Here is a 15,534-nt window from a genome sequence, read left to right on the forward strand (position 1 = left end):
TCATTCCAGTTACTTTATTTTTAAACACCTCACTGATAATGAAAATAGGTTCAAGTCTCCTTTCCACTGTAAAAACGTCCAGATTGAAGAATGTTGTGGTTAGTATAATCTGGTAGCGCTAAGGTATGGTATGTTCACTAATTGGAAAAAGATTATGTTCTTTTGAGTTTCGATTCAATAATCTGTGCATTTCTTTCTTTCTAGTGCATTGATTAAATCATCTATAGCCATTGTTAAGTCCCCTATAGCCTTTGTAACGTTCCCTATATCCTTGGTTAAGTCCCCTACAGCTTTTGTTAAGTCCCCTATAGCCTTTGTTAAGTTTTCTATAGCATAGGTTAAGTCCTCTGTTAAATCCTCTCTAGCCTTGGTTAAGTTGTGCAGGTATAAAAAAGGGTTAATTTTATGCCAATAACATATATTGTATTTTATCAATAGAAGGTTTTGGTCACTCAAGTGTGAGCCACCAGAACTGGCAAAGACTACTAGATAGGTATTGAAATGTTTTCAAAAAGAACTGATCAAAAGTCCAGTTGCCTCCGATTTAAGCTTGTTTGCTGTTACGATAAACCGGATAACTGACAATTTGCACAGGCATGCTGTCCATTTATTATTTGTAGATGAAAATTAAGGAAAATAGAAAAATAAACAAAAACAAAAAACACGTAAATCTATACCTCAATAAAGTGGCTGTAATATGTCATCATAAAGATAAGTCAAGCAAAAGCTTTTAATTTGCAAGGACACAAAATTCTCAGGCTCTGATACCAGGATAACCTCCAGATTCTGATGCTGATCTGAGTGATGATGATGATGACCAAATAGATTGTCCAACACAGGAGGAAGATGAAACCTCTTTTGAGTCCACGGTTGTGGAGGAGACTCCACCCACGAGCTCATCTTCTAAACCACCACCCGGTAAGAAGCGACATAAAGGAAAAAACACTCCGAAAAGAACTTACCTCCAGACCCAAAGAAAGCCACTTGAAGAGTCTAGAAATACGAAGGCATTGATGAATTCCATGTTCCTGGACACCCTTGTAGTATTTCCAAACACTTTTTACAGATGAGATGAAATCAAGGCGATGGTATTTTCCACATCCTTGACCTGTGTGTCAAATGCGTGGCTTGTTCATGAGAGGGATTGTTCTACTCAATGAGAACGCGCTCTCTGTCAAAAGATTTTGTCTGGCAGTGGCTCACAGTTTGATACAGGTCAACGAGCCAGTGCCAAAGGTTGGCAGACCATCATCTTCTTCTCCACTACAAATGTTGCATCAGAAGAAATGTTACACCCACAGATCTTCACAGCCACAGCCAGATGTGCCTTAAGACAACTTTGGACACTTCACTGTGACGAAGGGGGCCAGTGTAACCTCCAAAAAGAGTGTCAAGGTAGATGTGTCAGAAGGGCAAAGTTTTCCTGTGCCTGAATGCCCGCAACCAATTATAACTATTCTGTTATAATTTATTTGCTTGAGAGTTTTGCCATAAAAAGAATTCTCAACCGTTTGGTAGAGGTCTGTGATTTCAAAACTATGGAGTTGTTTGAAAAAAAACCCAACAACAACAGTTCTTCACTTTGTTATTGTTGTTCTGAAGGGATAAAAAATGCAAAGAAAACAGTATTTCATTGCAGTTTTCTTGGTGTGAATCTCAAAGAGTTAAGTTACCAATTTGAGTTTATATTCTTTCCTGGGGAAATAATTACATAAATAAAAAAATCAAGTACTATTAAGGTTATTGATTTTTTTATTTAGCAAATTATTCTTTAAAATGTTATTTCCTCAAATAATGTTTTATCTACCTCAGAGTTGCATTATGAATGGGTTGAACACATATCAAGTGTTGTTCTAAATTAGTTAAGATAATTTAACCTCAGACCATATTCTTGTAGGAAACTTTAGAGTCACTGAATCATTCTTATGGTGATGGTTTTCAACAATTTTTATTTGTCCTTTTGTTCATTGGAATGTACATTGTTCCTTAGTTTGTTTAATCTTACTTTTGCTTAGTAGTTTTAGTTAAGTTTCACTAGCCTTGTATAGAGGATTTATTGATTTGTTTATACAGGTAAACCACATTATATGATGGCATCACTGGACGTGCATTTATCTCTGTACTTGAAGAGAAGTTGTTGCTCATTTATTCCATTTGTGTGCAGGGTTTTCTAATAAAAAAAATGCCAGTGCTCGAATCATTCTTTCAACTATTGTCCTACTATCAGCTGATTGAGCTGATATTCACTGGGCAATACCTAACAGAGTTATTTGATAAACATTAAATAACTTAAAAACATGTAATTGCACAACAGTCTCTGAATAGTTATTTGCTAAATGTACACACTGTTCTTTTAATATTCAAATCTACAATGAAAATCAAAGACAAATAAAATGAAAAAAATACTGGGCTAACTGCTTGCTTTTGTTAACATGTATCACAATTAATATTTTATTGGCTTAGTATGCAAATCAGTGAGCTTCACCTTTGAGTCGTAGGGAGTATTTGCTCCTCACCCTCCCCACACCATCCATTGCTCTCCTCTGTTTTTTTTTTTCTATTCATCCTTTCTTTCAAGCTAGCCCCACTCTGTCTTTTCTGCCCACTTGCTTGATTTTCAGAATCAATTTGAGCTTATGAGCCCAGGCTGATGTTTTGGCAAATTCTTAACTCGGCTGTCATACCTCATTGTTTGTTTCCACTCTTTTCTTGTGTACTTCTTTTTACTTCTTTGTCATCTTCTACTTTCTGTTTTCAGTCATCTCCTTTGTGACCCTTTGGCCCATCACTTCTTTTTGCTGCTATCTTTCATCACGTGTGTGGGGTCATATTGAATGATTGCATAAATCCCTCCCTGTTTTTTAGGACTCATGCCCTCGCCTCCCCTCCCCCTTCTTTGAAATAAGTTTGCTGCCTATCCTCCCCCTTGTACCACAGCCTGCAGAAATCTGTCCACTCGGATAATGCTTTTAAAATGGAGATTATTGTCACAGTCTGTGTCGTCACATTTACTGAGCACAAAAGAGAAATCTGCTAGTGTTGCAAACATGCGCTAGATTAAACATAACAAATGTGTGACGGCAAAATTATAGCCGAATTTAATCGACTTGTCATGCCATTGCTTGTCAGACGGTGTCCATCAGGATTACAAATCACGTCCAATCTGTCAGGGTGCATACTGTCATTAAGTCACACAAAATGATATAAAAATACTCTCTCTCTCTCTCTCCGGCATAAACTAACACACCATCTGGTTTAAAGACTAGAAGTGGGCAGAGGAAGAAGCATCAGCTGCTGGAGAAAAAACAAAAGTGTAGTGTGTTAAGCCCCGAAGGGGCAAACAAACTCAGCCTCTCTGTGTTTAGGGGTTTCTGCCTGAACTACATGTTCATACAGCCACATGGATGATTCATTTCATTTTATTTAGGCCTCATTACGTTCAACTCTTGACCTCATAGTCAGCATTCATGTATTCATGTTTATAACAGATGCAAACCCCTTTGTGTGTGGTCAATTATTTGTGTGTTTGCCCTCTAGGAGGTGCAAGGATGGTACTACCTACTTGGGGAAGAGCTGGGGAGATGGAAGCATCTTAAAGTGCCAACAGAACACAACCACCACACCACTGGTAGGTTAAATGTAGCATAAATTAGGTGTTTAATACAAGACATTTATTTTGTTGATTTGTTTATTTATTGGAAAGCAATCATACATGTGCTTTGAATTCCCTATGTAGGTCCAAGATTTAAACACACACATATACAAATGCCATAACTTAAACTTATTGCTGGACACATGTTGTTCAGAGAGCTGAAGCCAAATGACTACCGTGTTTAAAAAGAAACGTGCAAGGCTTTGTTTACTACTGAAAATTTTATTTAGCAACATATTTTTTTTAACTTTCTACTCAGGTGCTGATAAACTTTTATACAGTTACAGTTGAAAGCATCTTGTGTCTCAGCATGGCAATGTGGTATAGCAGCTACACAGTACAGGAGAGAAAGGATCTAGCACAGGTGGTGAGGACAGCACAGGGGATTGTGGGATGCGGTCTACAAGATGTAGACACGGTTTTTGTGCTGCCCAAGTCCAGGAAAGGACAAGACGTAATGCCACTGATCCCGATTGCAATAATTGTTAATTATGTAGGTACCATGTATGCACGCTCTCTTAATCATATATTTGGTGGCACTAGTTTAGGGCAGCATAACAGTGTTATGTAAGGTAAAGAGATGGTAAGATTGAAAAGAAGAAACTACAAGGTGTTTCTGTAACCTAAAGAAGAGACGTCAGTCAGAAGCAACTTTTTCAATAAAACCTTGTTGTGCAGCTAGAAATAAATAATTAAATTTTTTTCCATTAGCTGGATAGACTGTTCATTATCTGTGGTCTGTGTTGGTTATGAACCCAGAACCAAAATACATCAACACTGTTTTATTATTTGTTTATATGTCACAAGTCATTATCTGAACATTCATAGACATTATCTCATATTGCATGTTTTCTTAATATCACACAGCTCAAGTCATCCTCTTATTGCCAATATCTTGCTCACACGATTGCTAAACTTTTAGTAAAACCAGCTCACAGATGTGTTCTTTTATATGTTCTTTCATTTTTTTTCTTATATCATTCATTATATACCAGGTTGTTTCTAAGTGTTTGGCTTCTAGGCAAAGTTATTTATCAAGATAAATAAAACTGGATGTGGATACTTACGTTTAGATGCAAACATAGTTTGAACAGTTTGGCTTGTTCTTACAGTGAGATGAAGTGGAGATAAAATGTATCATTGCTTTCTTTCCTGTGATAGCTCCTGCAAAGTAAAATGAAGCCCCTCCCTCCCCCCCCACACACATTGTATTTTTAGGATGTTTAGAGTTATTGGACATGTGTACATTAAATTTGAATTATTTGGGTCTCATTTGTTTACATTTATGAAACTCATTCAAAGAAGTTCAGTTTTCTTGTCATTAATAAATCTGATATTTATCTCTGTGCATTGAAACGTAACCCGATAAAACAGATCAAGCAGAAAATATAAACTACTTAAATAAAATCTAAGAAGGTAAAACCCACATAGAACGGTTGGAAATATTCTAATGTCCAGCAAGGCATGAGAGTAAACCATAAGCAGTCACTATTCTCCCTTATTTTTAGTGTTTGCCCACTGGCAATAAGTTTTTATCTGCCTTCAGACCAGGAGGCGGGCCGACCAGGGAAGCGAGGGATCAAGAGAAAGAAGGAGAAAGGGATTAGGACAGCGAATGAGGGGGAAACAGAGAGAGTAGAGTGGAGTATACGGGGGCAGGAGGGAGGGGGCTGGATGAAGCCCTAACACGTCACAGTTGCCAGAGAGCGAGATTGAGACAGAGCTCTCCCATACCATTCACTGCTGGAGCAGATCTGCCCGTACACTCAGACACACACTCACTCAACTCACACTCACTCATTCACACTCATTCACACTCATTCACACTCACCACACACTGACACACTGGACCGGACACCTATTTGTTTCATCTCAACATCTCTGAGTCCGCTCCGTCTTTTTTTTGTTTCTGCCTATGTTTCGTCCCACTCGTAGTTGATGGCTGTTGCTGGTTTGTGTGTTTGTGTTGGAGTCATGCTTCTCCTTACCGGCCATAAGGGCAGACTAGACTAGGTGAGTACCGTGTTTGTATTATTCTGCTTGGCAGTACTCACCTCACATGCTTTTGGAAGTTTCACCAGCCATTGAAAAGCAGCGATTTAGCAACTTTGACTGGCGCATTTATTATTGACGTTGCAATAAATATTTATTATCTTGGTAGTTTTTCTTGTTCTCCTTCCGCTTTTCCATTTACATAGCGTCTCTTTGCATGTTTCTTTGTTTTTGCTGGTATTATATAAGTTATATAAGTTATATAAGTCATTTACCTTTTGCTTGGTAGGCTAAATTGGTCACAATTATGTTTCCATGATATACCCCTGAAGGGGTGAGCATACCCATCGAGTGGATTATTGATTACCTAGCATCAGTGTGACCCTTTGACACAGGCATGTGCTCCTGTTTCACCCCGCACAGCTCAAGGGCTCTTCTTTCTAAGATACTTTCCTGTATGTATTTGTCTGTGTTTGTTTGTTTTTTTATTACATATATCCAGTTTGGATTGTTAATGACATGGATATCATAAGATGTTAGCTAACTCATCCCGATTTAACAGTGCTTGGCTGAACAAGGCTAATCTGCCTCATGAAACTTTAAAATGAGTTTTCTGCTTCTGTGGATGGAACTAGGACAGGAGTATCAGATTGGACTTGACTCAGCCAGGAGGAAATAATTGCAAAGCTTGCATGTGGAGAAACTGACTTTTACTTGAGGGGGGGTTACAAAGACAAGTTGTCCTTTTAGTTGTTGGATCTGATCATTTGAAAAGCTGTGCAAATATTTTGCGCTGACGAAGGGGAATGTGGGGGAATTGCAAGATTGTTACTTTCACAACATGCCTAAAAGGGGAAAGCTGAATGATTTATTGCATTATTTAACGTGTTGTCTTTTCATCTTTCTCTTTGACAATACTGCCCTACTACTGTCTCATCTGGCCTCTGCGTATGTGTGTCAGTGGAGGATGCATACTCATGCATGCTCGTGTTCAACGCCAGCTGGCAAAATATAGGGCACGGAGGCGCTGCTGCAGCAGCACTAACGTTGGAAAACTCCAAAATATAAGTAATTACAGGAGCGTTCGATACGCATCTATGTTCTTAGTGGTTCTTCTTCTTCTTGCTTTCTGCCCGTTCCTGTTTCGTCTGCCACAGTGAATATTCATGTTTTTAGAATACTCTTGAGTGTTTCCTTGTCTTGTTCATTTCACGGTTCTTTCTGATGAGTATTTCTGTTTACTTGTCTCTTTGCTGCTGCTTGTAAAGCACTGTTGTGATGCCTTTGCCACATTCCCTTTCTTCTCTATTCGTCACTGTCTGTTCTCTGAGACTCTGACAAAATAAACTTTTTTTTTTTTTTTTTACAAAGCTGCCAACAATGTGACAACGCCACGGGAGCCATTGCTGGTGAATGTTTTTGTCTGGTTATAAGCCAAGCATCCTGTCAATAACCTAAAGGGCTGTAGCACTTATATGTAGTGATGCTCTGTGTCCAGCACCCCTGCTGTGAATCGCTTTACTACTGTTTGGTGCTTCCTACTTTGCTGTGAGTGCTGATGTTTAGGCCCTGTGCGCACAACTTTTCTTTGTTAAAATGAAAAGGTTTTGTTGTGTTTCTACTGTTCGGCTACACAACAACGGCGCACGTTTTCTCAGACCACAGCAACATTTAAGAACAGGTTCCAGAGTGGAAGGATTTGAAAATATCCCAGTCGGTTTCTGTTGTCGCGTACAGAGCGAAAACAGATTCTGTGTGTTTGGGGTTTGTATGGGGAAGCCCCGGCATGTGCAGAGTAGGACTGCACTCAGTAGAAATAAATGCGGACGTGCAAAGCAGGATGGATGCCGACCAGTTTAAAAACCACAGTGATGGATTTATATTTCAAAGTCGCTTAGAATTTTCTTTCTTCTCATTGGAAAAGTCGGCTTATAGGCATCAAGCATTTGTATTTGCAATGAAATCCTTGTTTTTGTCACAGTTCTCTTTACACTGGCAACACCTTTGTTCTTATAAACTAGAAGGGGATGCTTCTGTGCTAATATTTTTATAAGGAAGACCAAGCAATTATTGTTAAATAAAAAAAGGAAGGTTGTTTTAATTTAGAAACAAAAAGTTAAAGATATTGGGAGAAACTGATTTGGAAGTTTTTGTTTGACCCCAAATGTATGATTTATCATCAGAAGTTCATTTTCATTTTTCTTTTATTTTCCAAGGTTTAGAAGGTTATCATTGCAAAATCTGTACTAGTTGTATCCTACACTCTGGTAACATCCCTTTTTTTATGTTATTTTGAAGCAACATTTGCAACGCTGAGATGCTTCAGTGCCCTGCCACCCACTCAGGGTCATTATTTTCTTCTTCTTTGACAAAACAAAACTCGAAAAGAGCAAGGCCTTGAAGTTGATGGCCCATTAAAATAATCACTTGCAATATGAATGAGGTAGAACCAGCTCAGTTTGGAACGCCTTGAACTCCCTATGAACCGTGTTTTATTCAGGTTAACTGCAGCAGTGTGGGGAAATTTAAAGGCCCTCACATGTTCAGGACCTTTTTGGTGTACTTGTAAAATCCAAGCTGCGCGTTTATTTTAATGAGCCTTCCCTCTAAGGCCAGGTCACGTTGTTCTGTGTACTAATTATGTGCATAAAAATGGATAATGGACTAAGTAAGATAAAAAAAACTGGTATTGTTTTAGATAAACCCATATAAATCTGCCGTGTTTCAGTAATTCAGTAGATAATGTGTTTTTTGAGGTCATTTTAACATTTTAACGGCCATGCTTTCACAGCATATCTACGCGTTATTATTATTTTTTTTATAGTACCAATCACCTAGTTGAGCAAGGTGAACATGAACACCGTTTACACACCATGAACACATCAGTTAGTCTGGTGAATCCCTCGCTCAGGGACCTGTGCCAAGTCAGAGCATTGTCAGTGTCAGGTCAAATCTCTCAACACAGAATTACGGTTGACAACAAAACATGCTTGCATGCCTGCACTTCATGTAGCATCAACACAAGCGAGCAGGAAAAAAAATATACAGTTGGCTTTGGGTGAAGTGCTTGAAAATGAACAGAGATTCGATATCGCCGAACGCTCAGGAGATCAACAAAGAACAACCCAGCGTTTCCTTTGCTGTCTCTTTTCTGGTCCTTAAAAGAAAATCCCCTCACCACTGCTTTTCCTCCTTTGCTGTTGTTATTCTAGACGGGGCTTTTGTTCCGCAGATGCTATCAGATCCCAATCCGACTGATATTTGGGGAGTTTTAAAGCTGCATGAAAACCTCAGACTCAGTCATGGTCTTTAAGTCTTTCATGAGTAGTTTTTATGGGGCCCCCGGGCTGTCCGGCTTACCCCTGTATGAGGGGGTCGTTGCCATGTGAGGACAGTGATTGGTCTTTAAAAATGTTTAGGTGTACATAGACTGAATGGGAATACCAGGACCGGGATTTTCCCAGCAAAACATTGTAACAAAGGGTACTCACTGTAATTTAAATTAGCTGTTAGCCTCCCCCTCAGGGACCATGTACGATACAACAGGTATGATGTTCCTTTATTATCAGGACAAGTCTGAAATTTGTCTTGCGTCGCAGCACTACTGTTTACAGACGTAAATACACATAAACAGATTAAAGAAAGTACACATCATAAGATGAGCAGATCATGGTTTTCCATGTTTAGTTAGATTTAAAGTAAATAAAAAAACGATGAGAGATTTTCACTGAATACAAGATATTAACTACTTATAACTTTTTAACGGAACCTCACTGCATAAATCCTAAACTATCATTTTAAAGCTGGACATGTCAAAACTCCTATGATTCCCATTAAATAATGTTTAAATACAAACCCATAGAAAAGGATTCAGCTAAATGCAGGGAGCAATGCTCAAAGGAAGAATTTTAAAACACCATGCTGGAGTTTGTTTCAGCACTGAATAGTTTCATATTAATTGATACTTAATAAAAATGTGCCCGCAGTGAAGGAATAGATTCATTATTTGGCAATCAAAATGTTATTAGTCATGTTTCTCTTGGATTTCTCGCAGCATTGTTGCTCAGAGTGTCCTAGTGCTTGGTTCAGGCTTTCTGCTGCAATAACAAAATCTATCTTCTGAGTCTTGACAGTTAATTACACTGTAGGACCGTAATAAAAAGGCTGCCATGTTAACTTTGCTAAACAGGACTTGAGAGACTGAAATAGAAAGGCTGAGTATGTGAGTGGCAGCTAAACAGATTTTTTGTCTTTCAGATAAGCAAGACAGGGCAATTAGTCCCAAGATTTTATGGCAATGATTCAAACTTCTTTATGCCAACGAAATACATTGTTCTAAAATGCCGCTCCATTTGTCGATACTTCTGAAATGAGTGAGTTAGAGCGTGTTGAAACCTCTTTCTGAAGGCTTGGACCTAGAAATTATCTGAGATAATTAATGTCATAAATTGAACTTATTGCAATAAAACTGTCTCTCATGTTCCAGGTTAGGAGGTAAATTGCTTCACAAAAATATCATTATATATTTTTTCTTTTATTTTTAATAGCATTGTTGACCCTGGTCCTCGTTATATCTAGACAAAGGTTCCTGAATTTACTGAAATTGCCAGTTTTAGCAAGTGAATATCTCTCTTTCTTACAAAAACAAAACAAGTTGTTTTTCCCCATTCAGGGGACATAGTTGGGGGGAATAACTGTGACTGGTGGCATCAAACCTTGATTCTTTTGTCATCTAAAGTATGCATATTGTTAAGATGTACAGTGTGTGAAGAAATCACACCTAATAAAAAAACATAAAAAAATCTCATTGCAATGGTAGCGTATTCAGAAAATACACAATCTGGAGACGGTTTAGGCAATTTGCGTAAATGCAGTCAAAGTTATACAAAATTTAAATTCCAAAAACCCAATAATGTCAACTGGTACTGGAGCCTTAAAGAAAACATGAAAAGATAAGTACATTGATAAATATTTACTACTATAATTTACCATGATTTTAAATGTACTTGCTCCTAAGAAGAAGGTTTGTATATCTGAACAATAAATTGGTTTAAGTATTCAATTAATCTTTGAACAATGCATACATGTAGTTTGTGGGTTCATGTACGGAAACTGTGTTTAAGTCTTGTAGCTCTGCTTTTTTTTTGGCTTGCCCACATTGTGCCACTGACCCACAGTGGCATGTACATGTGTGTGTTTTTTGACCATGGCTAATGCACTTCCCTCCAACAAGCTTAGGAGGGGGGTCTGTAAATGTGTAAACCTAAGAATAGCAGAACACCCACTGGGGATTTTGCGTAAAAAAAAAGAAAAGAAACAACAGAAAACTGTGTCATCTCCAGCATTGCACACATTTGTTTCACATTTTTTATAACCTATTCGCACTGTACAACCACCCATAAACACTGCCAAGCTTTTCCAGATGGCACGCTGGGCCTTTAAATCAGAAGATTATATTGAACACCATGTGATTAACTTGAATCAGGGAGATTTCACACTGACATGGGGGGGGGGGGGGGGGGGATGGGCTAGTGTTTTTATCTCCTGATTTGCACCGGTTAACCCTGGCTACGAATTAATGTGCGCGTCTGGGATGTGTGATGGCGTTAGATAATGGGTTTGTGGATTCACGAAGGTCTGACATGTCTTGCATCTGATGTTTGAAATGAAGGGTAACACTGACTCCAGGCTCACATCCACTTGATGTGAAGCGAAGCATTTGACCCAGTGGTGCTCCCTGAGCTCTGTGCTGCTGTGTGACACATTCTGCTCTCCTAAAACAGCACATAAAAAAGCAAAATGGACTGGGATGAACTTAGAGTTGTTTAAAATAAAAGTATATACTGTCATAAATATAAAATGGGGTTCTGGCTGCTTTGTGCATCACCTACTTCCTCAACTACACTAGACATTGAGAGTATTCTGTGTCTTAGTGACTAATCTGTGGAGGCAGATCATTCACTGATTTATTCCTGGTTGGCCAAAGCTCCAATCTACTTTCATTCAGACAAAAGTATTTTTCACGTTTATCAGCAGGGTGTGAATTATACCTTGACATTTGTGGGGGTAGGATGTTTCTTCTTCCACCATGTGGTACCTGTACAATTAAGCCATAAAGGCTAGAGATATTTCTGTTGTTTTCTTGTTTGTATAGATTGCAATTAATTAAAACTACAATGCCTAATTCCCATATTTATCTATTTAGTCAGATTTCACTTAAAAATTATTCTCCCACTAATGCAGGAGCAAAATCGACCCTCAGCACACGATATGAGCAGATCTGCACATGGTGCCGCAATTAAAACACAATCCTTGTGACAAATAGGGAGATGTTAAAAATATAAAGCATTTATGTCAGTTTTGTTCCTCACCAACTATAATAAAATTATCTATTAATTTAATTTGCCAACCACTCTCTTGAGAATATTTAAGAAGGGAAACAATTTAATTTAGCTTTCTAGAGAACCTTTACCGTGAACAAAGTAATATATGGATAAAAATGGAAATATGGAGGACTTGTCACATCACTTGCAAGCCAGAATAAAAGCTCAGTTCACATATAAGATACATTTTTTGCTGGACTTACCTTTAAAATTTCTAATGTTTTTATGCATGCATGAATGTTTCATTTTATTTATATTTTTTGGTTATTTTCATGTTTGGGGTCTCTAAGGTCATCCCAAAGGCCAACATCTTCAGCCTACTCTGCATGAAGAAGCACATTGGGCCTTTAATCACCGCCTTGCTGCTGAAGCCAATCACTACTCATCTTTAGCTTTATTGTTGACAGTTTTTTTTTATTTTTATTTTTATTTTTTTTTGCTTGCTACAAACTTCAGAAGGGAGATTCCTCATGTTTATGTGTCACTCTAACACAAGCCCAAAGCATGACCAATTAACTGATCTGCTTAGAAGATGGGAGTCATTCCTGGATCCTTTTAATAAACAGAAATCACAATATAATTTAACTTTTAAGTTGACTGAGGTTTTCTTTTCCCTCTTTACATTTAAATTGGTTTTAGTTTATCATCAGACACAATTAGGAAAAACAAGGTGTATATTACCTAAAATCTGTGCATAAGTAATTAAAGCAAATCAGCGAAGTGAATTGCTCCAACAAGGACCCTGTAGTGCTCTGGCGGGTTAGTGAAAAGTACAGCGGCACAGTGTTTGTGCAGGTCTACCACAGCTGAACAGTTGTAGAGCCCCTCTGGAGTCTCTTAAATTATTTCTTCAGGCTGTGCTCAGTCAAAACTGGAGCAGTGTTTGGCATGAATTGCAAACTTCATTTACTTTTCTACCAAGTTCAGTGCAAACTTTCTCTGGGTTCAACAACTATGTTTTGATTTTAAATTGAAACTGTGGAGAGGATAGAGATGATATATGGAAATCAATTTGAGGAGTCAGAACCTTCCCACAGTTTTAAAAATGTGCTTATTTTGACTTTTCTATTGAGCTTTAATGGTTGGAGCTTTACTGAGCTTACTGGGGTCTAATTTCTTTCTCTTGTCTCCTATCCTCTTCCGCCTAAGGCTACAGAACATTATTGAAAGTAACAATAATTGATCAAGCCCTTTAAAACTTTTAAATCGTTTGAAGTTATTTGTACATGACACATACATTTCTCAGTGTTTATGTATTTACTTTTTTTCCATGGCAGTGTACTATATATACTTACTGATCAACCACAAGATTATAACCACAAGCAGCTTCTATATTATAACCACAAGCAGCAGCTTTGTTCGTTCTGTACGCACTCTGTGCATACAAAAATGACAAATAAAGTTGTCTAAGTCTAAGTCTTAAACTGAATAAAAGTATTTATTCTGCTGAGGTTGTGGTTATTCCACCTCTTTACCTTTTTGTAAGTCAGCGGTTTTGGTTATTTTGGACTTTTTGGGAGATGAAAGGAGTATTCTGCAACTGAATGTTTCATACTTTGACGGGAGACAATTATTCTAATAATAAATATGCTAGATTGCCTAAGTCAGTAACTTTGGGTGTTCCAACCACTTGGTCTCACCTGCATAAAGTTCAGAACCTGCACTATGATTGCATGAGCATGTGTTTGGTAGTTGACAGGAGAATGGCCCTTTCCTGACTGCATGTATGAGATAAAAAGGTTTGGAGCAGAAGGAAATTATGACGCGAGGCTGATCTTCAGGCCCATTACTTCTAGTAAGAAGAACTTTTAATTTTTCAACATACCAAGACATTTTGGGCAATTTCACTAGCTCGACCTTGTGGTACTCCTTGAGGATGGCTCATTGCTGTCAGTTCTGCATACTACTGGACAAAGCAAGGACCCAGCAAGTTTGGTTGTGAGGTATTGTACTTCCCTACTCTCTACTACATATTTTGGGATTAAGGAGAGTGGAGAATATAAGCCTGGCCTTCTCACCCAGCATCAGTGTTTGACCTCACAATTGCTCCTCTCGTATAATGGTAAGAAAGACTGGGCCGACATCATGTTAATCCCTATGGATTGAGAATGTGATGTCACTGAAGTTCATGTGTGCGTGAGGCTAGACGAGCAAATAATTTTGTCAATATACTGCCTCAACCCACTGGAGTTATTTTGGTTTGTTCGGGAGTTATAATCTATCAAATCTTGTGTCAACGGACCCAAATAGAGCAGGACAACAATCAAGTATATATCAAGCATAACTCATATTGGCTGAGGGGGTATGAACTGACCCACAGACTTTTTTGTTACCATGCAATTTTCTGCTGGGAAAGCTTATATCCTAGCACCCCCCCCCCCCCCCCCCCCCCTCCCCCCCGCCCCATGCACACACATAGAAGTGCACAAATACATGGGAAAACCACTGCTCTGCTGAATCAACCGCCCCCTCTCAGCAGGATGTCAGTAAGATCACCAAAAGCTGCCAGGGGGATGGCTTAACAACGCATAAAAATGTTTGAGATTTCCAAATCAGATCTAATTGGGCCCATTTGTCTGGAAAACTCACATCTACAGCACTCAACAGGTGTATTCTACCAGCACACGATCAGACGTTCTTGGTCATGCCTTTTACTGGTCACAGGTCTTTTCATATTTAAAGTGTCAGCTGGTAAATATTAAGCATTTTGTTATTATATATACTTTTTTACATGCTAAAATTATTTTGGTGGGTCATTCTTTTTTGTTTTTGTTTTACTGAAATAATTTGTTATGCTACGCTTTCACTGGGCGCTCAGCTGATATTATCCACATTGAGTCTTTTCGTTTGACCAGGAAATTAAATGTTTTATGTGCTGTAGCTGCATATGATGGAGATGCCTAGAAATGAATCACATCCTGAAATAAAGAATTTGATTTCCTAAAGAGAGCTAAAAATGGGGCACAGATATGCTTCTCTCTTTTTAGATTTAACTCATGTTCTTTGGGATTGTTGTTGTCAACCTCCTGCCGCCTTGTGTACCCTCCAGATCCCTTAGCTGTAATGATTACTTGCTTTTAGCCGTACCAAAGTCTAGACTAGTCTACAGAAACGATTGAGCCTTCGTCTAAAGTCTAATCTAAAAACATATTTGTACTCACTGGCTTTAAATACCGCATATGAGTACCTTTTATCTTTTTATACTGCCTTTTTATTCTTTGCCGTATTTTCTTCTACCCTGTGCACTTTTTTAAAACAAGAATGATTTAGATGTTGCTGTTCGCTTGTTATAATATATAATAATGTATAATTCACTGGCAAAATATGCCTTTAAACTGACTAAATTACAGGGATGACCTCCCTCCTGTTCAGTTTGATAATTTCTTTGTTATTCTGTGTTGTAATGAAGACATTAAACCAAATTTTTTGTTCTGTCTCCATGCACACCCATCTGGAAGGCTCGATCTTTAAATGATGATGGGTCGAGCATAATCTTTTGCTTCTGGG

General features: G+C 38.3%; 1 protein-coding gene across 2 annotated transcripts in view; it reads left to right on the plus strand.

Annotated features, from left to right (window-relative positions):
- Window positions 1-15,534, plus strand: part of rgs3a (regulator of G protein signaling 3a) — a 181,361-nt gene that overhangs the window by 20,804 nt on the left and 145,023 nt on the right. For both annotated transcript variants that reach the window (XM_036140213.1, XM_036140212.1), the window contains exon 7: window positions 3,538-3,628. In XM_036140213.1, coding sequence (XP_035996106.1) covers window positions 3,538-3,628 — 91 coding nt within the window. The remainder of the gene's footprint in view (window positions 1-3,537; window positions 3,629-15,534) is intronic.

The sequence above is a fragment of the Fundulus heteroclitus genome, chromosome 8 (assembly GCF_011125445.2).
Source record: "Fundulus heteroclitus isolate FHET01 chromosome 8, MU-UCD_Fhet_4.1, whole genome shotgun sequence".
In the NCBI taxonomy this organism is placed as follows: Eukaryota; Metazoa; Chordata; class Actinopteri; order Cyprinodontiformes; family Fundulidae; genus Fundulus; species Fundulus heteroclitus.